Source organism: Palaemon carinicauda, chromosome 16, assembly GCF_036898095.1.
Source record: "Palaemon carinicauda isolate YSFRI2023 chromosome 16, ASM3689809v2, whole genome shotgun sequence".
Taxonomy (NCBI): domain Eukaryota; kingdom Metazoa; phylum Arthropoda; class Malacostraca; order Decapoda; family Palaemonidae; genus Palaemon; species Palaemon carinicauda.
Window position 1 is genome coordinate 17,847,402 of NC_090740.1, and position 26,242 is coordinate 17,873,643.

General features: G+C 39.2%; 2 protein-coding genes across 3 annotated transcripts in view; both read left to right on the top strand.

Annotated features, from left to right (window-relative positions):
• The window catches only part of LOC137655672 (3'-5' RNA helicase YTHDC2-like), a 388,907-nt gene that overhangs the window by 269,515 nt on the left and 93,150 nt on the right, over positions 1-26,242 (top strand). The gene's annotated exons all lie outside the window — the stretch shown is intronic.
• The window catches only part of LOC137655891 (3'-5' RNA helicase YTHDC2-like), a 138,496-nt gene that overhangs the window by 98,432 nt on the left and 13,822 nt on the right, over positions 1-26,242 (top strand). The window contains exons 13-17 of the mRNA XM_068390115.1: positions 5,951-6,174; positions 9,040-9,167; positions 9,723-9,857; positions 17,343-17,531; positions 24,900-25,019. Coding sequence (XP_068246216.1) covers positions 5,951-6,174; positions 9,040-9,167; positions 9,723-9,857; positions 17,343-17,531; positions 24,900-25,019 — 796 coding nt within the window. The remainder of the gene's footprint in view (positions 1-5,950; positions 6,175-9,039; positions 9,168-9,722; positions 9,858-17,342; positions 17,532-24,899; positions 25,020-26,242) is intronic.

The window sequence follows — 26,242 nt, forward strand, 5'->3', positions numbered from 1 at the left end:
AAGATGCAAATACATATTGATAATATTTATTGGCAATAAATGACCAACATAAAATAACAGGTATAACATAAATGTTGATATATGTAATAAGAAACATATCAATCAATCATAACACAGAAAATTTTTGTTTTCACCTGAAAGAGAAAGCTTTATTAATGCCACCATAAATTTGAAAATTTGATAAATTTTCTAATATGAATTTCTGTGATGTTGAATGCCTATTCACACTGTGTAAGTACACACGGCACAAGTGTTATCTATATGTTTCTTCACCTCAAATAATTAGAACAGTCCTTAGTGTCACCATGGTGACACTCACTTCAAAAATATTGCACTGAGAGGTGTCAACACCTTCACCCGTATAATTGATGGTCCCAATCAATTCACTGTTCATCGCAGCACTAGACAACAGGTTTTAGTACACTACCTGCCGCCACCACGTAACGCTTGAGTTCATGCACTTGCTTCGCATAATGCTTGTAGAACACTGTGGATCACTTCCATCCAGTGTATGAGCAAAGATGCTCAAAGTCCATATACTGAAAAAAGTTCAGTGATGAAGCGATTTTCCTTGGATCATGACCTGCGGGTGTACTGTCAGGATCCGCTCTGCAAATAAAATAGGTGAGTTTCGCCCTAAGTTGTTTTAGGGATAGGTTTGATCCTGAAGTTTCTCCTTTAAAGAGCTGTCCTCCCCTGAAGTCTGAAGTTCTTTGAAGATAGACCTTTAGACACTCCACTGGACACAGCGAGACATCTTCCTTCAGAGGGCAGATTCTCCAGGGACCCCATCTCTTGGTGGGTAGATCATTCTTAGCGAGAAATGTTGGATCAGGAAAAAGATTCAGTTCTCCCACTTCTGTGAACTGAATATGGCCCTCATCACTGGATAGGGCCACTATTTCACTAACAGGCTATAGCAAACAGGAAAATGACTTTTTGAGTCGAGTCTTTCAGAGAGCAATCCTCAGTTGTTCAATGTTGAAGCATAGTGTAGGACCTTGTCCAAGGACCATGAAATGGGCTTTGGAGGGGCTGCAGGCCTAAGTCTAGCACGTGCCTTAGGGATCTTGTTAAAGATTTCGTTTGACAAGTCTACTTGGAAGGCGTATTGTAGAGGTCTAGTCAGAGCTGACTTACACGTAGTTATCGTGTTGGCTGCCAGACGTTGTTTATGAAGATGGATAAAGGACAGACAGAAGTCCATTGAGATTTCTTTTGGTCCTTTTGCTTTGACGAAAGCAACCCACTTTTTCCAAGATGATTCATATTGTCTTCTGGTTGACTTAGACTTATATTCTTCTAAGAAGTCTATACTGCCTTTCGAGATCCCAAATCTTTTCTTTACTGCTAAGGAGAGAAAATCATGAGATGAAGGCTTTGTGTTCTCTGTGTTGAAGCGAAGACAGTCGACTTCTGGACCTGTTGAGACAGTGCTGGGTCTGGCAGAGGGACCAGCCTCAGCTTCAGTTCCAATACTAGAGGGAACCAGTTGCTCTTTGGCCACTTGGGAGCCACTAGAGCTGCCGTTCCCCGAAAGGATCTCAGCTTGTTGAGGACCTTCATTAAGAGATTGGTCGGAGGGAACAGGTAGATCCGGTTCCATCTGTTCCAGTTGAGGGACATGGCGTCCGTCGCTTCCGCTAGAGGGTCCTCGTATGGGGACCACATAACGAGGTAGCTTCTTCTTGTCACTCGTCGCGAAGAGGTCGATCTGCAGTTCCGGGATATGATGTAAGATGAAGGAGAATGAGTCTGCGTCTAGGGACCATTCTGACTCTATCGGCGTGAGCCTGGATAGAGTGTCCGCTGTCACATTGCAGAAACCTTGAAGGTGAACTTCTGACAAATGCCATCTCTTCTTTTCCGTTAGGCGGAAGATGGACAAAATCACTTGGTTGATTTGGGGCGATCTCGAGCCTTGACGATTCAGACATCTCATTATCACCTCGCTGTCCAGGATCAGTCTTATATGGGCTGATTTGCGAGGGGAGAGTTTCTTTAGTGTCAGAAAGACTGCCATGGCCTCCAAAATGTTGATGTTGAAGGTCTTGAATAGAGAAGACCAAGTCCTTTGGACTTTCCGTTGATGGGAGTGACCTCCCCATCCTTCCTTCGAGCCTTCGAGGCATCCGTATGGATGGTGACTGAAGGTGGAGGTGGTTGCAAGGGCACGGCCCTCTTTAGGTTCTTGGCCTTCGACCATGGCTTAGATCCCTTCGAGCGTTTGATGCATATCTTCTCGAGACTCCTGACACATCTTTTAGCTGTGCTTTTAGCACTGGGTCTGTCACTGATGCAAACTGGAGAGAGCCCAGTACTCTTTCTTGTTGGCGTCTTGAGATCCTGTCGGATTTCAGTAGTCTCTTGACAGATCCTGCTATCTCTCTCCTCTTCCCTTGGGGAATGGAGAGACAGTGTGACTTTAAGTTCCAAAGGATTCCAAGCCATTGAAACTCTTGAGCTGGAGATAGTCGAGACTTCTTGACGTTGATCTTGAATCTCAGATGTTCTAGGAACTGGATCACTTTCTCGGATGCTGTCCACACCAGCCAGTCGTCCCGGTATGCTACTACCTGACACCTTCTAGGCGTAGTTGTTGAACGACTGCGTCTGCAAGTTTTGTGAAAATCCTTGGGGCCATGTTTAGTCCGAAGGGCATGGCTCTGAAGACATTCTTCTTCTTCTGTAGCCTGAATCCTAGGTAGGAGGAGAGGGGGCGGTTGACTGGAATATGCCAGTAGGCATCTGCCAGGTCTATCAAGACTGTGTACGCCCCTTTTGGTAACAGGGTCCTTTTGTGTTGAAGGGTTAACATCCTGAACTTGTTGTTTTCTATGAACTTGTTGAGTGGTGACAAGTCCAGAATGACTCTGAGTTTGTCTGAGTCCTTCTTGGGAACACAGAATATCCTTCCTTGGAATTTGATGGACTTTGCTCTCCTTATCACCTGCTTGCTCAAAAGTTCTAGGGTGCATTCTTCTTGTACGGAGGTGGAGTGTTGGAAGAATTGAGGAAATGGTGGTGGAGCCTCGCTCCAGCTCCATCCAAGTCCGTTCTTGATTAGGCTGTGGGCTCAAGGATCGAAGGTCCAACGATCCTGAAATTGTTGGAATCTCCCTCCTACCTGAAGCAACTCATTGCTTCTGATTTCGGGAGGATTTACCTCCTTGACTGCGTCCTCCCTTACCACCTTTACCTCTTGGGGGGTATCTAGAGGAGCCCCGTTTAGACCCTCTATCCTTGGGACGAAAGGTAGTGGTCTGCCTCTCAAACGCTGGGTTGAACGCTGGTGACTGAGCAACCAGCTGCTGAGGCACCATCTGATAGGTTGGTGGTGGTTGAGCCACCATCTGGGGCATTGCAGTCATGGCAACTGTGGGATGTCGTTGTTGTTGCTGTCTGGCAGGGCGAGAGGGCAACCTAGGTCTTTTTGTCTCCCTCTTAGGCTGGGGACCCTCATCCTTGGAAGATTTCCTCTTCGCTGACATGCCCCACTTCTGGAGAAGGTTTCTATTCTCCGTGGCAGCCTTGTCTACAACTTCCTTGACCACTTCACTCGGGAAGAGGTTCTTACCCCAGATATTGGAAGCTATCAGCTAGCCTAGCGCATGGTGAGAGACTGGTTACCTATATCACCGAAACTCTAACGTATACGATCGATAGGAAGAGGAAATGTATGCAATGTTATGTACAAATCTTTACAAGTATAATGTGCCTAAATAGCTTATATTTTATTAATGCTATTACCACTAGGAAAGTAGACTTATATCATTCATGATAGTAAACTGAAGCCTGTAGGCTAATAAGCCTAGCGCGGGCGAGGTTCGGTTACCTAAATCGCCGAAACTCTAAAGATTACAATCGACATATGTATCATCCTAGTATTACTTTAATTGAATAGCCTCAAAATATAAATGCTATTACAACCGGGAATGCCGTTCGACTAACTAAATAACACATGGGTTATGAACGACAGCGCCCATGGCGCCTCCAGTGACCAGCTAAGCTCCAAACACTTGAAATTACTCTAATTTCACTGTGAAGCAGGAGCTAAAAATTATACATTGTGAAGAATAGATACTCAATTTTCCAGAGGCAGAAGAGGCTGGAGATTGCATCGTAAAATCCATAATATCGAGCACAAACGTTAGAGCGACAGGGAAAACCACCGTGCGAAACCGCTACGAAAATAGGAATAATGCGCCATCTTGGATACAGCGCCATCTAGATACTCAATAGTAGTACGGGAGGAAGGGTACCTTGATAACGGCTCCCCTTCTATTTTTGCCACTCTCTCCCTCGAAGCAAAAATGCTATTCGGGGTGAAGATTGCTATGTATCGTATCAAGATATATATCCCCTGATTTATGCGATATCCTTAAGAGAAATTTTGAGGATATTCGCGCCAGGAGTTAGAATTCTGGAGACCTAAAGGTAAATTCTCTGGGAATATCACTGTAGCAAATATCCCTTAGAAAGCTACTTATAGGAACCTTCCATCAGGACGACATGACTTTAGCCCAAAAATTAGTAATACTGTATGTTTGTTACCTACTTTAGTTGAAGGTAGGCAGACTTATTACCTCACCATTTTAGTTACTCTCTCAGGTTCAAGCTATAATTCTTCAGAACAAGGCAGGTCATAAGTTATGTGTCTGCTGTGTAGTGTTAAATATAGTCGTCATAATGTTTTTCTTATAAGATTACTCCATGGAATTATAAATACACATCCCAATTTACTCAAGAGCCTTGGGTTTCTTTCATAACCAAAATAATTGGTTTGCTCTAGAACAGATGCATTTAAAAAAATAAAAATGATTTTCGTTATAAAACCATTATTTGAACTGACTCCTAACTTTTCTGATTGCTTTCAGCTATAGTCTAGATTACATAAAAAGTGAATCTCATATTTTATTATAACTTGGTATGTGATGGGCATATGTGAGATGTACCAGCAAAGAATGATTTTTATTAAAGAATTATTTCTTTCAGTAGGTCACAGGAGATATATTTGAGTCAAGCAATTAATTTTATCGTATTAGTTACATTTTGCTACTTTCTGCTGAGGCACTGTGTGACGAGTATGTAATAGATACAGTAAACTCACAAATAATTAGATTATTGAACTTTAGCTTGACCATGGAATTGTATTCATTATCTCTGAACTTTGAAATTTACTATATATTTGAAACCTAGTGGTAAACACTTCCATTTTTTATCTTTCCAATATTTGAAACCTACTGGTAAACACTTCCATTTTTTATCTTTCCAATATTTGAAACCTACTGGTAAACACTTCCATTTTTTATCTTTCCAATGTTTGAAACCTACTGGTAAACACTTCCATTTTTTATCTTTCCAATGTTTGAAACCTACTGGTAAACACTTCCATTTTTTATCTTTCCAATATTTGAAACCTACTGGTAAACACTTCCATTTTTTATCTTTCCAATGTTTGAAACCTACTGGTAAACACTTCCATTTTTTATCTTTCCAATGTTTGAAACCTACTGGTAAACACTTCCATTTTTTATCTTTCCAATGTTTGAAACCTACTGGTAAACACTTCCATTTTTTATCTTTCCAATGTTTGAAACCTACTGGTAAACACTTCCATTTTTTATCTTTCCAATATTTGAAACCTACTGGTAAACACTTCCATTTTTTATCTTTCCAATGTTTGAAACCTACTGGTAAACACTTCCATTTTTTCTCTTTCCAATATTTGAAACCTACTGGTAAACACTTCCATTTTTTATCTTTCCAATATTTGAAACCTACTGGTAAACACTTCCATTTTTTATCTTTCCAATATTTGAAACCTACTGGTAAACACTTCCATTTTTTATCTTTCCAATATTTGAAACCTACTGGTAAACACTTCCATTTTTTATCTTTCCAATATTTGAAACCTACTGGTGAACACTTCCGTTTTTTATCTTTCCAGCGCATGTGAGGGAGTAGACTTGCTCTCTTTGTCAGGTGAAGGAACTCAGTCCAGCATTCTTACTGGTAACAAGGGATCATCATCATCATCGGGTTTAGTTCCTGAACTTTCAGCCGAAGATAGGAGAATACTTGATGCTTACCATCATTCAGTGCCTGATGAGTATGCAGATGTTGATTTGGTTCATGCCCTTTGTGTGAAAATTCATAAATCACAACCAGCAGGTTAGTTCATTTAATGCTATATTTAGAATAATATAGTGCATTTAGTTTCAAGTGTTTTCATCTGAAGTACTGATCTTCCTTTCTCAATCAATGGATTCAGGGAACTTAAATTTTGTGGAACTACCAAAACATGAAACATTCTATGGCTGAAATGGGACATTTAACCCTTTTACCCCCAGGCTCTTTGGAAATTTCCAACCCTTAACTCCCAAGGGGTTATTTTTTCCACAGCACATTTTGCAGTATATTTTTTTTAAATTGCTCTAACAGCCTTAATTTTTATCATAGAGAGGTCAGGTTGGTCTCATTCTCTTGGAAAATGCCTGAATTTTCTCAAAAAATTATCAAAAATATGAAAAAAATTTTTTTATAGCATTTATTTGCAAGGACGTACCGGTACGTCCATGGGGGTAAAGGGATGAGTATTGTGAAACGTACCAGTACGTCCTTTGGGGGTAAAAGGGTTACCTAGTTAGTATCATGCTTTGTACTGTATTTCTTCTATTTCTAGGATGAAGTTTTTATAATGCATATTTTGTTTCCTGTTATTTCATTAGAGTATATATTTTATTAATTCTAAATGTGAGAAGCAAATTTACTGGGCATGATGTTCAATATAAGCAGACAACCAGTAACAGGACATGATACCAGGTACTATTATGTCCCATAATTTCAGTAGTGCTCTTTGCTTATGCTTTCATGAGATTATATCTTGCATGAGTAAAAAGTATGCTGTTTGATATGTTTACTATATTATAGCATAAGAATTTTCTTATGTAGCTGGCAGTGAAAGGAATTGAATATCATATGATACAGCTGTACTCATCATTTAATCTTTTCAACATCCGGTATTTTAGTGGAACATTCACTGATGTATATTTATATTATTTTTAAGTTATAATAAATAGGTATTTTGTTCTGATATCATGGACCAATGCATGAATATATCATAATTTGTTGATAAATTTTATATGGACCCTGAAAGGCATTTTTACAACTTTCCTTTTTGGAATTTTTAGGTTGCATAAAAAGAATTTCCAGTGTAAACATTTGGCCATTGTTCTTGCGTTCAGGGTCCCCCCCCCAAAAAAAAAAAAAAACTACGAACGGATTGAAATGTGTATATCATTAAGAATATTATTACAGAACCCCACTGTGCCCTCTTTGTTTAATTGAATAAGAGTTTGTGTTTAAAGGCAATATATTTAAGAAATGAATTCTTCTAGAAAATCTTAATCCTCAAAAAAGTTGATAGTACCACTAGATTTATGAGATCCTTTAATATCAGATTTGACAGTTTTATGTTGGATCCTTTTCTATGTATCACTTTTATGTGCCTATACAGAAACTCATCATTCAGGTATAGTCCTTAACTATTATCTTCATTCCTTACACACCTGACACCACTAAGCATATTAAACCTTGCATTCACTGAAATCAGTAGAGAATTTTATCATTTCTTCACTTAATACATATGAGCTTTGCAAAGATATTCTGCCTACATCATAAAAAGGTTCAGTCATTCCTTAATATAATACACCAAACCAGAAGTTCATTCAGTTAAAGTTTGGTCGTGCCGAGGTGCAGTAAAAAGTTTTTCTGATGGTTTGTAAATTTTTCCTTCTGCCAAAAAGTCATACCTTACAGTGATTTTATCACACTGGGATTGTGAGAGTGTTAAATTGTTTCATTATTAGAATTCCTGTTTTCCCTCTTATTGACAAGAATACATCCAGTCAGTTTCTTTGCAAAGTGTCTCAAGAAATAATAAGAGAAAATTATTTTCTCAAGAATTGAAATACTAATGGATAGCAGTACTGCACAGGTTAATGCTTGTTCACATTATCAGTATTCTCTACTATCAACCGTTAGTCATATGTTAATGCCGGGTGCTTTGCCCATCTAAAACCACCATAGAAACATTATTTTTCTGATTGCTTATATAAGTCTCCAAAAATTTGTTTTTATACTCCACAAAAATCAGGCAAAATTATTTAGTGAACCTGAGTATTACACATTTGCATAAGCATCTTAATAATGTGTATGAAATACATTTTTAAAGGCCCATGGCTATTAAGCAAAAATGTGCTATAGTATCTGTTGTTTAAACTTAATAAAATATATCTATAGATGGATTAAGAATTTGAGCTTGACTCTTTTATCTAAATTTGAGATATCAAAGTTATCATGATTTATTGAATAATGAATCAAAAGTGCGTGCATTTTTGCACCTCTGTTTCTAAAGAAATCTGAGAGTACTATGAGAAAATTGTCTTGGATGAGTCATATATAATCATTTGAGTAGCTGATCCTGATGAAGATTTGTACACACAATTTGTTGCTTCAAGTAACAGGTTTTAAAAACCCTCTGTGAGGTTTATTTCTCAATTTGCTGTTCTTTAGTTATATCCACATTTTATGCATCTTCTTAACATATAAGTGTACTCTAAAATAAATGAAACCAAAGAGTGTAATTTGGATTGAATGTACATTGGTTACTTTCATTTATCATAGTACAGTACATGTACATAAGCTAGACACATGTATTGTAGTTATAATTTAGAAGATAGTAATATGATATATTCTGATTGAAAATCCAAATTAATTAGGAAGGTGGGATGTATCATTATTTATATTGTATTTTTTCAGCTAAGGATTTTTTGGGAAGGTGGGGGTGTTACCATGAATGGTTTGTAAGAGAAAATGGAAAATTGTGAATCAGCGTGTTAAGTATTAAACAAATTGGGTTGTGTTAATTTTTCCACCATTTTCATTCATTGCACAATATTCATTTTGATTAGTTATAGAGAGGATGTTTTTCTTTTGCTATATAAGATTGTACACAACTAATTTTTATTTCTTCAGGGGCCATCCTTATTTTCCTCCCGGGATACGATGACATTGTCACCTTAAGGGATCGTATCATTGCTGAAGAGAAGCAATACTTAGAGGGAGGAAAGTATTGCCTCTTTTGTCTCCATTCTAGCATGCAGGTGGGGAATATGTTTGTTATTATTTTTTACCTAGTCTTTAATGCATACTAATGAATATGAAAATTGAGAAAATGTAATCAATTTTATATCCTAATTAACTTAGTTGTCCATTTTTTCAATATCAAACCTCTACTTAGTCTTCCTTATGAATTATGATGCCAGATGATATTTAATTATCAATCAAGCAATCAATCTTCCTTGTGAAAAAAACCACAAATTCAAGGATGGAAATAGTGATTGCAAGGTAGAAAGATTTCATAATTATATATTCTATCTATGAGAAAACAAAAGCAGTCGTGATTCATGTGGTTTTAAGATATTTTTTTTTAGATTTCAACTATTAGATGTGAAGTAAGTTATTTTGCTTTTTCTATAAAGTACATATTTTCTAAAAAAAAAAAAAAAAAGGATTTTATTCATATTTTAGGTTCAACTATGATTCACTGTACAGTACTAATTCATTTTCTTCTTATTTTATTTAAATTTTGCTGTATATGAGATTAGTTATGCATGCTCATGGTTTAAATGTAGAATTTATGAGCCATTTCTTTCTAGTCAAGTGATCAAAAGAAAGTGTTCCGTCCAGCACCTCCAGGAGTTCGCAAGATCATTCTTTCAACAAATATTGCAGAAACTAGTGTTACCATCAATGATGTCATCTATGTTATAGATTCTGGAAAGGTGAAAGAGGTAATTAAAAGTTTTATTTGTTGATGAGTTTGCATGATGCGCAGTTTCACACAGGAATTCCTGGTGCCATCTCTTCTTACACTACAGTATCTGTTGGTTTCTCACTGAACAACATGCACCTCTTCAGAGTGTGGGGTGCCAAAAATTCCTGTGTCCAACTGTACATAGCATAGATTGGTTGTAGTGCTTTTTTGTTGACCAGGCGGACATGAGTCCTTTTATAGTTTATATATGACATATTTGTTTTTTACGTTGTTAGTAGTTTATATATGACATATTTGTTTTGACGTTGTTGCCTATTTTAGAATGATTTATTGTTAATTTGTTCTCTTCATTTATTTATTTCCTTATTTCCTTTCCTCACTGGGCTATTTTTCCCTATTAGGGCCCCTGGGCTTATAGCATCGTGCTTTTCCAACTAGGGTTGTAGCTTGGATAGTAATAATAATAATAATAATAATAATATAGTTTTTAATTATTTTTATTTCAATGAATCTTAAATTGTCTTCACTGTGATGGTCTATCGAAACCACCGAGTTTGTATCAGTATGCAGTACTGGTGCTCACAAACCTGTTACTTCTGCTCTTCTTACAGGAATGCACACACACACACTGCTGGTAGGAATAAAAGGCCCCGCCCTTCTCTCCCATTTTTGAACGATCCCTCTTTCTCACTTTCGGGAGAGAGAAAGAGAGAGAGAAAAAGAGAAACTGTGCGTGCCAAGAGTATTCCCTTTTGGGAGTAAACATTGGTACTCTGGCTCAAGGTGATAGGATATGTATCAGGACTTTTCCCATCAACTTTGAGTATTGGTGTGCAGTGCAGGTGCTCACACACCTGCTACTTGAGCCCTGTTTCTCACAAGAAGAGTACACGCTTTGCCTATTTTGTACCTGTGTTTGGTCGTGTACCAAATACAGTGCCCTCAACTGAGTGCTGCTCTTCACTTTAGGAAAAAGTTATCTGATTGATGTAGCGAAATGTTTTTGACGATCTCACCCCATGAAAGTGAGGGAGAAGTGGTATATACCAAGTTCATACTCAGCTCTTAGCACTATGTGATACAGGTGTTCACTCACCCCCTCTCTATCCTTGTTACAACAGTTGCCAAGAAGCTACGAGTTCAGGACCGCTCTGAATCCCCTTCACGATGTCTCCCCTCGTACACATGGAAGGGACGGTACGTACTGGGAATGTATCTACAGTACTTTGCCATGCTGAGTGATGGGGACACCCTTGACTGATCTTTCCCTGCATACATGGACATGGGGGACAATGTGTACCGGGAACATATCTACAAGGGATGATGACCATAGTACATTCTGACGTAGAGATTCTGTCACAGAACTTCCAGTAGCTGCTTCAGTCCAATGTTCCTATTAATGGATACCAGTGGAAGAAGAACATTTGATTGGTATCATCTTTTATATGGGCTATTAGCGCTTCCTTTCATGAGCATAGAAGTTTCCTTGTGTTCTTTCCCTTTGTGCATTGTCTTTACAGGAAAGTTCCGATGATGCTCTGCACTGGTAGTACAGGTCTCCTCTACTTGTTCTGAATGATCATTGTTTTCCACGGTATCAGACGGTACCTGGAACCCTACAATAGGTAGCCACAATTGGGAACCATATGATTGCCAGCCTCGAGTAGGAATTATACGACTAACAGCCCCAATCGGAAACCTCATGACCTGGAACCAAGATGTTAGGATCCGCACTATCTGAACTCACGATCATGCTTCTGGTAATCGTTATGTTCAAGTCAGTTGGTAACTAGATCCTCTGTTTCTGGTACCTGCTTCTTCTCAACACTTATGCCACCCTGAAGAGGAAGAAGAGGTCACCAAAGCACAGGACGACCGATCTGTCTTTTGAGACTTTGACCTATTCCTCTGCATGGCTTTGTGGAAGGAGTAGTACTGTACAAAACCCCAACTAAGGGGAAGGGTTTTCGGTACAAGGTAAAGGAACATGTGCCCCTCCTACCAGTAATTGGTTCTTTATTAGACCAAGCATGAGCACTGCTGGTCAGAAGTGGGCAGCTTTTACATCAGGACATTCTCGAGACGTCTTGGGGTTACCATCGGTTGAGATAGGCCTAAGGGCTGATACTGCTTATTGACCTAGATTTTCCTTCTCTCAGAAACAGATCCATGACTAGGTTTCCCAGAAGCCAAGATCTTCCAACTCCGTTGCAAATTACTGGTTTGGAACAGTTGACTTCGCAAGTTAGGGGTTGGAACGAGAATTCTCAATTCCGGTCTCGGCACTCGTACAGTCACGTTGTACTTACGTGGTTCTCGGTAAGGATGTCTGACCAAGGACAGGTATTCGGTCGCCTCTGATCCGTTCGTGGAGTGTTTGACAGGTATCCTATGCAAAGAAGGATTCTTTGATGAAATATCAAGGTGATGTTGTGGAATAAGTCCAGGAAGACCAATCAATATGAGTCATGTATGAGTGACGCGTTTAGTTTTTCTGCCTATGATGCTGATAGTGTGGGACAAGATTGTTCCTTTCAAGGAAGGGATCCTAATACATTTTCGCCTCACTCACGAGATGAGAGGATATCTTTCAGAAATGTACCCATCCCCAAATAGACATGCCAGTACATGGTGCAGAAGTTCATGCACCTGCTTTGTGCGCTTAGTTCCTATAAGAATGAACATGTACACTATTAGGAATAAAGGGCGCCACCCCACTTTCTACTTACAGAATGTTCAACTATTTTCTCCTCTCAGTGAGTGTCTTCACTTAGACAAGATGGAAAGAACTACCTAAACTCTACCACACAGAAGGGGTTTGATGCTGTGTACTGGAGTGTAGGCTCCTACCATTAGTATTAGGCCTCGTACGAGACTAAGCCATCATTTTTCTTCCACCTCATGAAATTCTCGAAACGCTTCGGTGACTCCATCACCACTGTCCATGGATTTGGCGATTGCAGCACTGAAGACGGGACCTGATGTAAGACAGACATGGAATCTCCTACCTAGGAAGCCACAAGCATGGAATCTCCTACCTTATAAGCCACTTTCAGGAACAGTCTGTCAGTGGCTTACTCAATGTTTTGTTGAGTACAGTCATATACTTCGCATAAACCCGAAACATCTGACTCTGAAGCCACCTTTTGGACATGAAGGAACACAAGGAGAGATACACAATTGAAGGTCTTCCAGACTGTTCCCCAGGGAGCTTAGTGATCGAATTTCCTTTTCAAAGGAAACAGCAAGTATAGTACTTTCTGCCATCAGGAAGAGGACCTCTCCTGCTCAGTGAATCTGAAGGGTTCATACATCTGGATATTTATCCTTTTGTGTGTTGTAATCTCCTAGTCTAGGGTTTGGTTTTCAGCTCAAACCATAGCTTCAGACTGCTTTTTGCCATGAGAGTTCATGCTCGCATTTCTTGTGCCTTCTAGATCAAAATTTCCCTCTTGGATTTTATTGACAATTGGCTTGTCCTGTCTCCCTCTGAAAGGTGATGCTCCAAGACTAAAAAAGTTGACTTCCCTTTGCCATAGTACAAGAAATATATTCTATCAGTAACCCAGCCATGTGGCTATGCAGAAATAGAGGACCAAAGTATGCTGATAACACATTGAACATTTATTTCAGCAAACTTAAAGAAAAAAGCAGTTGCTCCAGGACGACTAATAACTTCCGGTTGGACGGTAACATCATCTGAATATAACCTTGTCAATGGGTGCACCAGTGGTTTTGCCATGATTTGGAAGCATCAGTGGTAAGCAGCCAGGAATTTTTCTAACTTCTGGTTTCGGTGAAATAGAAAATTCATGTTGATTAGGATTGATCGCTAACTGACGATTTCCTCTCTAGGGGAGTTTCAATCGAACTACGCTTCCAGCAATCCCGCCAGGTATAGATGATTCCTAGGAGGGTGGGCACATAGGGCATACATAATTACCGCAGGGAACTGGTTCTTGTTAGAAAGACAACTGCTTTTCAACCTACCAGCAATGTTTACAATGTGACTACTTCACAAATAAGTTTGGTAAAGTACTCTGTATGTTGAGAGATAACAACCTTGCATTCATAACTTTTGTCAACAAATGGGCTTGTTTCACTGACCCTTATGAAACAAGCACACTCTTGGAAAATCGACAAGGTAGGGCCGTTTCTTAAATTCATTTCAGTAGGAGGACTGTGAAAGCAAACCCTCTGAGTTGGCAGTAACTCTGTGTAGGGTTATTTGTGATCCTCACATCATTGCGGGACGGAAAGGCTTCGTACTTCAGGTTTTGACCATCGCCCAACTGGCTTGCCATTCAGATGTACAGGAATTTCCAGTTTCAGCTACCTAGTCCCATTCCATTTGCAGGGTTAGAGGACACATTACAACATTCATAGGAATCTTCATGTTCACTTCTTTTTGCCCATCTTCCTGTCTCACTAATCTCTCAACAGTTGCTTGGTAACAGCAAGGATCAGTTGGAACCTGATCTCTCTCAAGCAGCCATACAAACAATGGTATCTGGATCAGCAGTTCTTCATTCATCAAGGAAGCTTCTCAATAATGCGATGAAGGATACTGCTCAGCCATCGACTCATGTTTTCAACTAGGTCTGAGGTCTGGACCCTTAACCTTTCTACCCCCAATGGACGTACTGGTACGTTTCACAAAACTCATCCCTTAACCCCCATGGACGTACCGGTACGTCCTTGCAAAAAACTAATATTTGCAATTTTTTTTTTTTGCATGTTTTTTATAAATTTATGAGAAACTTCAGGCATTTTCCAAAATAATGACACCAACCTGACCTCTCTATGACAAAAATTAAGGCTGTGAGCGCAATCTAAAAAAAAAATATTGCAAAACGTGTTTGAAAAAGAAAAACGCCTGGGTGTTAAGGGTTGGAAAGTTCCAAATAGCTTGTGGGTAAAAGGGTTAATGAGTATCAACAAGACCATGTATTGTGGAGCTCAAGCCACAGAAAATATATCACAAGTTTGCAATCCTCTCAAGCAGCCGTCTCTTGAGCAGCGGAAGAGACGGCAGATAAGGCTTCTATCCTTGAATATTTTCAACTAGTCTAGTCCTTACAAAGAAAGTAGGAAATGACCTTACTGCCTGTGCCAAAAATTATTCTGAAAAAGGTGGATCTCTACCAATGTGCTTCAGTAGTTCAGGTACAAGACCTAGAGCCTAAGCGTTCACAACTTTATATCCTTCTTCATCTCTCCCCTGCAAGAGTGTATCTTTCTTCATCACTTCCTTACAAGTGACTAGCAGGAACTAAAGTGACTTGTCTCCTGGTTCTGATATGGCACTAGGATTCCTCTTATCACAGAAAGATTAAGTGATCTTAGAACACGGTTTCTTTTGGGCTTTTTAAGTAAATCAAACGTAATTTCCTCACAAGCAATGAGACACGGGGACCATCCCGGATTCATGCACAATAAATTAGATGTATTGGATCTATCCCATCTCTTGGAAAGAACCTGCCAGGTGCATAATTCCTAAGGGAGTTTACAGACAGATCCTAGATACTGATTCCTTGTCCTGGTAATGGTTGCTCAATAGATTGTGTAGCAAACCTAGCTCATTCACAAGTCAAGAAACATCTTGTCTAAGATAGCAGTCGTGATGTGAACCTAGAATGGGAGGTAAATATACTAGGCCTTCTACTCCTTCTTTATTCACCTTCCTTGTGGTGCAGCAGTCGCTCTGTTATTTTTTGGATAGGACACTAGATGTATGAGAGCCACATGATTGAGCCACTTTTCTTACAAGGAAGTTTTTTTTATAAGTTTCTTCACCATCCTCCCAGATGAGGGGAAGGATAGCCAAATGTATACAACCCATTTTTCATAATGACCATACAGTCTGACAACAAATCCTCCATGGATATAGGTTTTCCTTGAGTGTCTACGAGTTCTTGCATCTTCTTAACCAGGTCATTAGGAGGTTGACAGGAGTCATCACTTTACCTCCTGGTCTGGACCAAAATGCTTAGATATATCCTGGAATAATAAACCCAGAGCTTGATGATGAATATCTGGCTTGGTTTAAAGGTTTAAAGGTTGCTCATGAATGGCAGAGGCAAGGGACAGTGACATTGCCCTAGCAATCAGGACAATGCCCTAGAGACTGACCATATATTATATGATCAGTGCCCAAGCCTCCTCTCCACCCAAGCTAGGACCAGGGAGGGCCAGGCAGTGGCTGCTGATGACTCAGCAAATAGACCTATAGGCTCCCCCAAACCCCCCAACCTTAGCTCACAAGGATGGTAAGGTTGCAGACACTAATGGCACTAACGAGTCTGAGCGGGATTCAAACTCCCGACTGGCAAACACCAGGCAGAGATGTTACCAATCAGGCCACAGCATCTTTCAATATGAGGACAACACTGTGTTGGTTAGTCCACAGAGGGTGGAGAGCAAAAAAAATCTTCTTTTTTTATTTGAACTTCGCAAATCTTGCACTTTGTATATTTATTTTGAAACAAAAATAACATCACTTTATCTGATGGTACTAATAGACATTACTCGAACCAGTATCAGGTTATTTTACCCCAATTCCATATATTCTGTTCCTTTCTAATCTTTGTTAGTGATTCAGAAGTACTTCTGTACTGCCTATTGAGAGCAACTCATTAACATTTCAGGTAACCAACCACTTTTTGGACGAAATTTTTATTCCAATTTTTTCCACACACAAGCTAAAATAATGTTGAAATATAATTTGTTAGGAATGCAACCAAGTAAGTCGTGGTAGATGGAATCATAGTGGTTTTTATCATGTCTACTATTTAAAAATAATATTGAGTTCAATTCTTAATGCTGATGCTTGGAAATGCCATTTTACCTTGAAAGCATTTCACCTTATTTATATGATGATACAAGAATGTGTTGGCAGTAATTGGGACCATTTAATGTTCTTTATTAATGTGTATCACTTTAGTTCAGGAGACTGACTTATATGAACAATTGTTACTATGTTTTCGCACAAATTGGCGAGCGTTCTTGTGCTCAGAGTGGCCTATCACTCCTTATCAGTCGGCCAGATAAAGTAATGCTTAAAGAAATTGTGCTCACTGCATTGAGACTATTTTATAATTAGTGGAGTTTATAAAAAAAATCCTTAAAAGATTATTCATTTATGATAAAGACTTATGTTGCAAGTGATGAAGTCTATTTATGAATTTTATGGATACCTAAAAGATTCAAACTAAAGTGATTTCATCTTCCTTAAATTTAAACCTTTATTTAATTTTCTTAGAATGCTATCCTTATCCCTTGATTTTGTACTTTTCAACAAAGACTTCACCTTACTTAGGAATCATATGGTGGCTGTAGATCTTTGGAGATGGATCTCCTATTAGTAATGAGGGATTAATGAAGTCTTAACTGCTGAAGTAACTTAGCTTAATGTTAACAGTGCTCCTTATAATGTTGATAGTAAGGTATAAGAAGTTTGTATTTATAAATCATAAAAGTAATTTAAAATTCTGTATTGTAGATGAGTTATGATTCGATGGTTGGAGTGTCATGTCTGAAAGCTGTATGGATATCTCAAGCTTCAAGTCAACAGCGTCGGGGTCGAGCAGGAAGATGTCAGCCAGGCATATGTTATCATCTGTTCTCACGTAGTCGTTATAATTCATTGCAGCAACATCAGACTCCAGAAATTCTAAGAACTCCATTGCAGGTAAATTTATCACCAAATTATTTTCTATTTGATATATAAGGCAAATGATTTATCACTATAGTGAGGGTTGGATAATTATAATTTTTATTAAGTTTCCTTATAATTTGTCTAATATGCACTTATTTTGAAATTATTTTTTTATACAAACCAATTACATATAACCATATTTGTTCCTATGCATAAAGAAACCTTTGCCATTTAAGACAGATATACTATGGCACGAAAGCTGGTGTGGCCAATAAAGAATCATTAGGGATCTGGCAACCAGTATGACATGCTCTTCTCTAACATGAAGTGAGGAACCCACTTTATCTTGAGCCATGCTGACGTTCAGATGTCCGTTGTAGGCCATTGAAGTTTTCATTGCTTTTGCGTGAATTGTTTTCTCTCTTCTTTCATAATGAGTGCAAAGCAAGTTGCATAATGACTTGTCCTGTTGTGGAAGGACGTCCGTGTTGGACTATCATAATTCTTATGGAAGTCAATCCTCTTCCTTTGCGTTCAACTCCTAGAAGACATACAGTCAGCCCACACTTTACATGAGTTTATACTTAGTTATCTCAGTAGATTGCGACACAGAGAACGGTATTACTTATTAAAAAAATCAAACATTTGCGCTAAAAAATCTTGACAGAACGATTTCTGTTAGCACACACTCCTTTACATTGGGCGCGCTTCACGCCACTTCCCTCTCTCACCGCCCAGCTCGCCCCAGCTTTTGCTTACTCGGCCTCACAGGCTGTCACAGTCCTCTCTCTTGCTCTTTTGTCTCCTCGCGTGTACATCTCGCACATCATCCCATCTTACATGTTTTGTCCGACTTTTGCCTTGCCTTTGCTACGGTACACATGCGACACATGCGAGTTTTAAAGGCTAATTTTGAAGCTAAATTCAAGATATAAAATTATCCTATGCACTCTTTCACTAGGCTACGATGTTATTCAGACTGTATTTCCAGTTAGTGTAGTGAAAAAATTACAGCTTTATTTGACGATCCGCGGATGATGGGTGGAAGACGAGAGCTTCTGCAAAGAGGCCTGTCTTCTCGTCTTCCCTCTGGATCTGAGGCTTTCCTTAATGCATCAAAAGAGAGGGAGGGGGGGGGGGGGGAGCATATGCCGCACCATTCCATCCTCGTCCGTTGGCTTGATTCAGAAAGGTACCAGCATTCACCTCTCTTAGAGAACCATCTAGCAGTAGAAGCCTCAGATGGTCAGAGGACAACTAGTTGCCCCCATCCGCTCGCGTCATTCCCGGTACAGGAATGTGCTTGCAAAACCCCCCAGATAGTGGGCTCCTAGTGTCTTGGAATAATCTTGTATCCAACAAAATCTTAACTTTGTGAGGTCCCCGACTGTGGTTATGCTCGCAGGGGCCTTGAACTTCAGGCTCCCGCTTGACCGTTCCCCAGTCCCGGAACACCAGGCCCTCAAACAAGATGTTTTCCAAAATCGGTGGGGAGGCCTAGAGGGGTTTTTTTCCCCCATTTGGTCTGGTGGAAAAAGTCCTCAGCCAAGTCAGGATAAGCAAGATCTTATCAATGACTCCAATAACTTCGCTATGGCAACACGCAGAATAGTTCCTGGACCTTCTACAGCTCCTGACGTTCCGAGGGATCTTCCTCCACGACACGATCTTCCAAGCAGCCACATGCTAACACTTTCCTAAGCCGTAGCTTTGCTTCGATTTCACGCCTGGGACGATCCTACACCACCTCTCTCAGAGAGGCCTTTCGCAACGAGTCATGGAAAAGATGTCTAGGCACCTAGGACACTTTTCAGCGTCGGTCTTCCAGGCGAAGTGTTCGGTCCTTTGTGACTGATGTCGTGGAAGGGGATTCTCTCCCATTGATGCCTTTACTTATACAAGTTTGAGATAACTTGTCCCTCTTCGGATGTCAACCTCCTTCTGGGAATGCAGTTCGGGTCCTTCAGTCCCTGAAGGCCCCTCTCTACGAACCTTTATGCCAGGCAGCAGATCGCTTCCTTTCATGGAAGACGGCCTTTCTACTCGCTTGCGCTTTTACCAAGAGAGTTAGTGTGTTGTATGACCCATCTTCTGATGTCTTCTACTCTAGGAGACGGGGGAGAAGTAATCCTCAGCGGTGTCCCTGAGTAGATTGCCGAGACTCAAAATCCAAGTGTGCTGTACCCTAGGTGCAGCCCATTTCGAATAAAGAGTCTTCGTTCGGTAACCGAAAACCCATCAACTGGGGTTTTACCCAGTGAGGAGTCTGTGGGGTTACCTTAAAAGAACGATACCAGCTCGCCCCCCGTATGTCGGCATTGTTGATCAGCACGGGGAAGGTCAAGAGGAGGATCTCAAGGATTTCCTTCCCCTCTGGGATTGGAAGGCAATTGAGGTTGCTCTCAATCTAGACTCTCATCCATCTTAAGACCCAGAGCTTGTAACGTCAGTGGCGTTGCTACGTCCCTGGCATTCAAGAAACTACTCTGTGGCGCAGATACTTTTAAGTGGGCATGTGGAAGCGTTAATCGACCTTCACAGCCCATTACCTACAAAGACGTAACCCAAAAGATCGTGGAGACCTTTTCCATTGTTCCTGTGGTGGTCGCACAACAAATGGTATAAACACCTCAGGCTCCTTTATGGACAAGTAGTAGAGGGTTTAGGGCTGAGGTTACCCGGATTAGTCTGGGATGAATGAGTAAGAATGACTGGCTCCTTTCTTCCTTTCACCTTCTCCCCTCTGAGGAAAACAGCTCCGCAAGCCTCAGCATAGCTGACCTCACCTCGCTGCAGGTAAGACCCATTTCACTTGTGCCTCCTAAGTATAGAAGAATACTTTGTTACGTCCCCAATACCTTTTAGAGGGAGGGTATTGGGTAAGTCTTAAGAACAATAGGTTGTGTGCTCGAGTTCCTATGTTAAAGACAAGCCACACTGTTAGTTCCACTCACACAGAAGCTTCTGCAAGCCGCTATCAGTGCATTACCTCATATCGACATTTGATTTTAGTGAGGGTAGGGTCCCTTCTACTATTGATCACAGATCAAAATAGAGAGGATCCCGGGTCATAACCAAGGCCAGTTGGTGAGGACTTTCTCCCTCCTAAGAGTAAGTCACCCTATAAATAGCGGAGGGTTTGTATCTACGCCGGAACAAATAACAAATTTATAAGTAATTTGTATTTTTCCTAGTATACAAACCTGGAGCTATTTATACAAATTGGCCCACCACACTGTTCTCCGAGAAGTCCTGCCATAAAGCAAAGCAGTTACTCAGCCGAGAGGTGTGAGTGAACGGGGTAGCCAGTCTACCTCACCCCCCACCCGCTGACTAGCGGATGGGGTAGTTATCCCTCACTAAAATTATCATGGCTCGTCTTTCAGCTATGCCAAAAGTATACCCTATAAATAGCTCCAGGTTTGTATACTAGGAAAAATACAAATTACTTACAAATTTGTTATGTTATCACTATCTTTTAATTTTCTAATGTATAGAAGTAGAGTGTCATACTTGGATAATATCATGGTGAGTGGAAGATGGAGATGCTCTGCGTATGCTCTTTGCACTTCCTATGAGAGATTAGTTCACCAAACATTTAACTGGGCTTCAAAAGTTACTAGAAGAGTTGGAAGACCTAGGCCTACAGGGCTGAAGACTATGAAGCATGAAGTAGGAGATGATGAATGGAGAAATATTGAATCCAAAGCTCGAGATACAGACAACTGGCGAAATCTAGTCGAGGCCCCTTCATCAGTAGGCGTAGGAGATGGGGATCAAGATAGAAAAAGAAGATGGGATAAATATTAATACTAGGTTACTGTAGATGTCAGATTCTCTACAGTACTACACAAGAAACGATGCCTCAGGAATTGCGTCATACTTCAAGATTTCTGTGTCGAACTTTTTACAAAAATGGATAGTGGTCGTTATGTAAAGTATGTACTCTTAGTGGGTATTAGCTTTGGTCCGAATAGGTTACCAAGTCCCTCTTAATTTCTAACCCTCTGTTATCCAAGATACCACTTCTCTATCCAAGTTATCTTAACAACATAGAAAAAGCTCAGTTGCTACCACTAGAAACTGTGAAACTTCTAAAGAAGGCTATGATTGAGGAGATTTTAGATTTACAATATGTTATTTGTAGTCCCCAAAAACTCAGGTTGGAGACCAGTTCCTAATATGTTTTGTGCTCAAGACATCCCCCAGGTGTTTACCAGGATTATATCTTCCATCTGGAAATGGTTAAGGTTACTGGGACTAAATTTTCTTTTGTACCTACTCCTTGGAAGATTGACTAATTTTAAGCAATTCATTGAAGAGGATTTGAGTTGAAGTTTGGTTGCTTAGGTTGTTTGATCAGTTTGGGGTCCTGTTCAATTTAATAAATTCCCTCCTGGCTCTGTCTTAGAAGATTCTATATATTTTTGATTGATAATAGCATGCAAGTTTTACTTTTATAAGAGGATCAAACTTTTCTTTTTTCTTACAAAAAATCAAAACACTGAAGCCCATGTCAGTGCGAATGTGGGTGAGGCTTCTAAGAACCATGGCCTCCTTGGAAATATTCGTCCCACTGGGATGCCTGAAAATGAGGGAATTTAGATTTAATCTCTTCATATTGGAAAAAAACGACTGATCTAGATGTTCTTACTGTTCCATCGATGATAAACCAACCTCTGCTAATGAATTGGTGGGATGGTCACAATTGATTGTCACAAGAAGTCTCTTAGGATTTGAAAATACCAGACCTATCCTTGTTCACAGATGTACAGTATCACTGGAAGGATGGGGAGGATTTATATCTTCAAGGGAAATGGACCCTGCAGGAGACAAAACTGCTCATTAATTGCTTAAAGTTACTAGCAATATTTAAAAGCTTTCAAAATCACAGATCACCAGTTGTAGGGAAGACAGTGTTGGTGTTTTTGGACAATGCATCAGTTCTAGCCTATGAGAGGAACATTGATGAGTACAAGATCTCCATCCGTGTATTGGAAAGCAGACAAATCTGATAGGAATCACTCTACTTATGGAGTTAATTCTGGGGAATATCAAACTTATTGGGAGACCATCAAAGCGAGAAGAATCAGATTTTGCCTAATGAATTGTCTACATATGTTGATATGTCAAGGGATTTAGAAGTGGTTGAGTTGCGTGGGAGTAGGCATGCTTGCCATATCACTGAAAAAAATATCAATGTTTTTTGTTCATCTATGCGGGATCCCTTAGCTTGGAAGGTAGATGCTCTGTTACATGACTGGTCAAATCTAGATCGTTAAGTATTCTCTCCATTTGCCATGATTTGGTAGGTGTTAATCAAGTTCAGGATCTCTGTGAACAGAATGATGATGCTATTAGTTCTTTTCTGTCCACAGAGAGTATGATTCACAGATCTATGGCCTAAATTGTCAAAGCATCCCAGAAGGTTTCCCTATAAAGTTAATCTGCTCAACCAGGATCAGAGTGATACATACAAACCCATCCGTGCTACATCTAACCTCTTGAAGACTATCTGCTGTATTCTCAGAAATAAAGGGCTTTCACATCCCTCTAAAATTAATGGTTCTAAAAGAATCTACCAATAAAATATATCAAATATGATGGAAAGTTTATTTTGATTGGTGCTAACCTCGGAGTCTTGTCATGAAAAGAACTAGCTTGGATAATAGTTTTTTTTTTTCACAAGAAACTTTCTATTTCAGCCATTAAGGGACATTGGTCTATGCATAATTTTGTTCTGAAATATTTTAGATCAGATCTATCAGTTTCAGTTATTATAGCTGATGCATTCAGATAATTTAGTGTCGGAAGACTTTCAGTGGCAAGGTAAATTTTCTGGATTTGGTTGTGGTTTTACAGTATTTAATAGGGACAAGATTTGACCCATTGAAAAATCTCTCTTAAGGATATCTTAACCAAAAACATCTCCTGTTGTCTTTAGCTTCAGCTAAATGCATAAGGGAATTACAAGTGTTGTCTATAAAGGTACGTTTGAGGAATACAATATGATTTTATCTTTTTTATCTTCAATTAGAGCCAAATATTTTAAGGCTGAGACTGTGCCTCAATTCTTTGTTAGAGGTAGTGTCCCTATTTTGTTCTGTGGTCTTTGGGTTCCTAGTTGCCAAATGACCAAAAATGTGGTGTCATTCCTCATTAAAAATTTGGTCACAGAAGCTCACAAGGAATTAGATCTAAACCTAATACTGTAAAAGGCTTGAAAATCAAGGTACCTGATATTAGGAGTGCAACTACTTCCCTTAACTTTTGTAGAAACCTTTCTCTGGAAAGTGTTTTAGCAACAGCTTAAAGAAGCATGGTTTGCTTGTGGTGACTGCTGGGCTCTAGGCCCCATAGTTGCAGCAAGGGATGTGGTGCAAGTAATTTTTGGTTTAGTTATTTTTTACACTTATCTAAATAGGGTCACTCTTATTTATAGATTTATATTTAGTATTCTATTTAGAATCAATCAAAAGTATAGGCTATATCGAAAGTAACTTTTTGAGACAATCTACAATCTGGTATTTTGGATTTCCTACTAAACAATTTGGAGCCATGTTTCAAACCATATTTTGAATGGTTCGTCAGAAGTAATCTGGACCAGGATAGGTCCTTAACTTTGTTGGAGTATGTGTACTTAAAATTATTCCTCTCTTTCCTTCAATTGTTCCTCACCTCCAATAGAGAGTGGGAGTCAGCAATATGGACATCAGGGGAGGTATATACTCTCCTGATGTTCATATACATGCCCATCCTCCTTTGCCATGGTTGAATACAATTTTACCCTTCAACACGTCCCTGGGAAAATGAATCCCGTTGCCGATCCCCTTTCAAGAAACACATTGGCCTCCATTCACCTGGGATGGGTTTACAATGCCTAAAAAGAAGCCATTTGTAGTAGCCTTTTACTATTAATGAGAAAGGAATGGTAGTTTTGTTATATTTGATAAGAATTGTAATTAAACTTAAGTCAAATACCATTTAAGGGAATGGTCTTTACTCATAAGCTTTACCTTTTTTTGTACAAATTATCCATTAGGCCATCTTCTGCTTATTTTCATGATTTTCAATGCCTTCTTTACATCTCCTACTTTTACTTTTGATACAGACTCCCCACTAACTCGAAGATATCAAGAGGTAGATATAGTTTCAACTTTGAAACTAAAGAGTCAAAGAGTATATAGCACTGCAGTTCTGGGTTTCTTACCACTTAATGCTAGAATCTTCCATCTATTTACTAAGGCATATGTTTAGTGAAGAGAAAGCAAGAAGAAAAATTTTGAAATTATATTTCATTGGTAATGTCGATTAAACTGCGCTTCTCGAGAAGAATCAATATGAACATCAGGCGAGTGAAGAAATAAGAATTTTTTTTTAATAAAACACATTTTTTTTCAGGAGTTATGTCTTCACACCAAACTCTTGGCTCCAGCCAATATGCCCATTGCTGACTTTTTGGCAAGGGCACCAGAGCCACCAGCGTTCATGGTCATACGAAATGCAGTCCAATTGCTAAAGGTTAGTTATGAATAATTGGGTTTTACATTCTCAACAGTTACACGTCCTAGATGTGCTTATGTGGTTACTGTCTTGCGTTATGATGAATATAAGTTTACTACAATTGCATCAAAGATTTTAGAGTAGTAAAGGTCTAACTATGTACTGTACTCCACTTGTTTTGTGTTGATATTCTCTGTTCACTGTAGTCTTAACAGGATGGTGTTGTATTTAGAGGCAAACATACTCACAGAGTTTCACTGAATGCTTACAGTACAGTCTGCTATATACTCAAATGTAGCACTTAGCTGAATATAGAAAATGAAAACCATGATTGGACCCTTTGATGTTTTAGATTTAATTCATAGTTTTTTTTAGATCTTCTATGAGAATCATCAATACTGTATATTCTGTTATTGTGGTGCTACCAAAGTGCAAGATGAATACCATATTGATACCTGGATATTTTAGATTTGATGCTTGGCATTTTATATATCTTTGATGAGACTTTACCAGTAGCTTTTGTTGTCATGGGTCTGGTCACTAGTCTTGTTTTTTCTTATCAGTCATAAGCTCTGCATATTCTATCTTGTGGCCTTTGGTATTTAATTATATTGAAGATTGTTTGTGATTTATGATAACCTTTAAATTAAAGCATTTTGTTGAGGAAAACTACTAAATTTTTAAGAAGTCAATATTTTTTTCTGAAGTGAGAAGTATTTTTTATGAACAAAATGTTTCCCTTTTTAAACAAACCCATCAATTTACATTATCCATAGCATGTAGTAAGCATCTCCCTTAGACATACAGTATACAAGAAAAAAAAAAGAATCGACATCACCAATTGACCTTGTAGGTTTGTAGGTAAATTAGTGTTGCTTGTGGAGTTTCCATCCTTCCTCTTATTTTCTTTTGCCTGGAGCAAGACCAAAAGGCAATGAGGTAGGTGGCATGTCTTTAAACATAAACGTTGTTTAAAACTCTATTATATTATTAGAAAATCTCATTTAGTTTTACACACTGTCAAGTGGTATTAGTGTTAATAGTCATATACAGTATGTGGAATTAGCTTTTAATGAAATTAAGGTACATTGAGTATTTGAAACTCAGCCACTGAATGTGTGATAGTAGCCCGTATAGAGAGAACATAACTGTTCTGCTGCTGCTTCTCATGATATTTAGATGGTGCCTGGTGCGCATTGTTATTTGACACTCTCACACACATTCTCTCTCTCTCTCTCTCT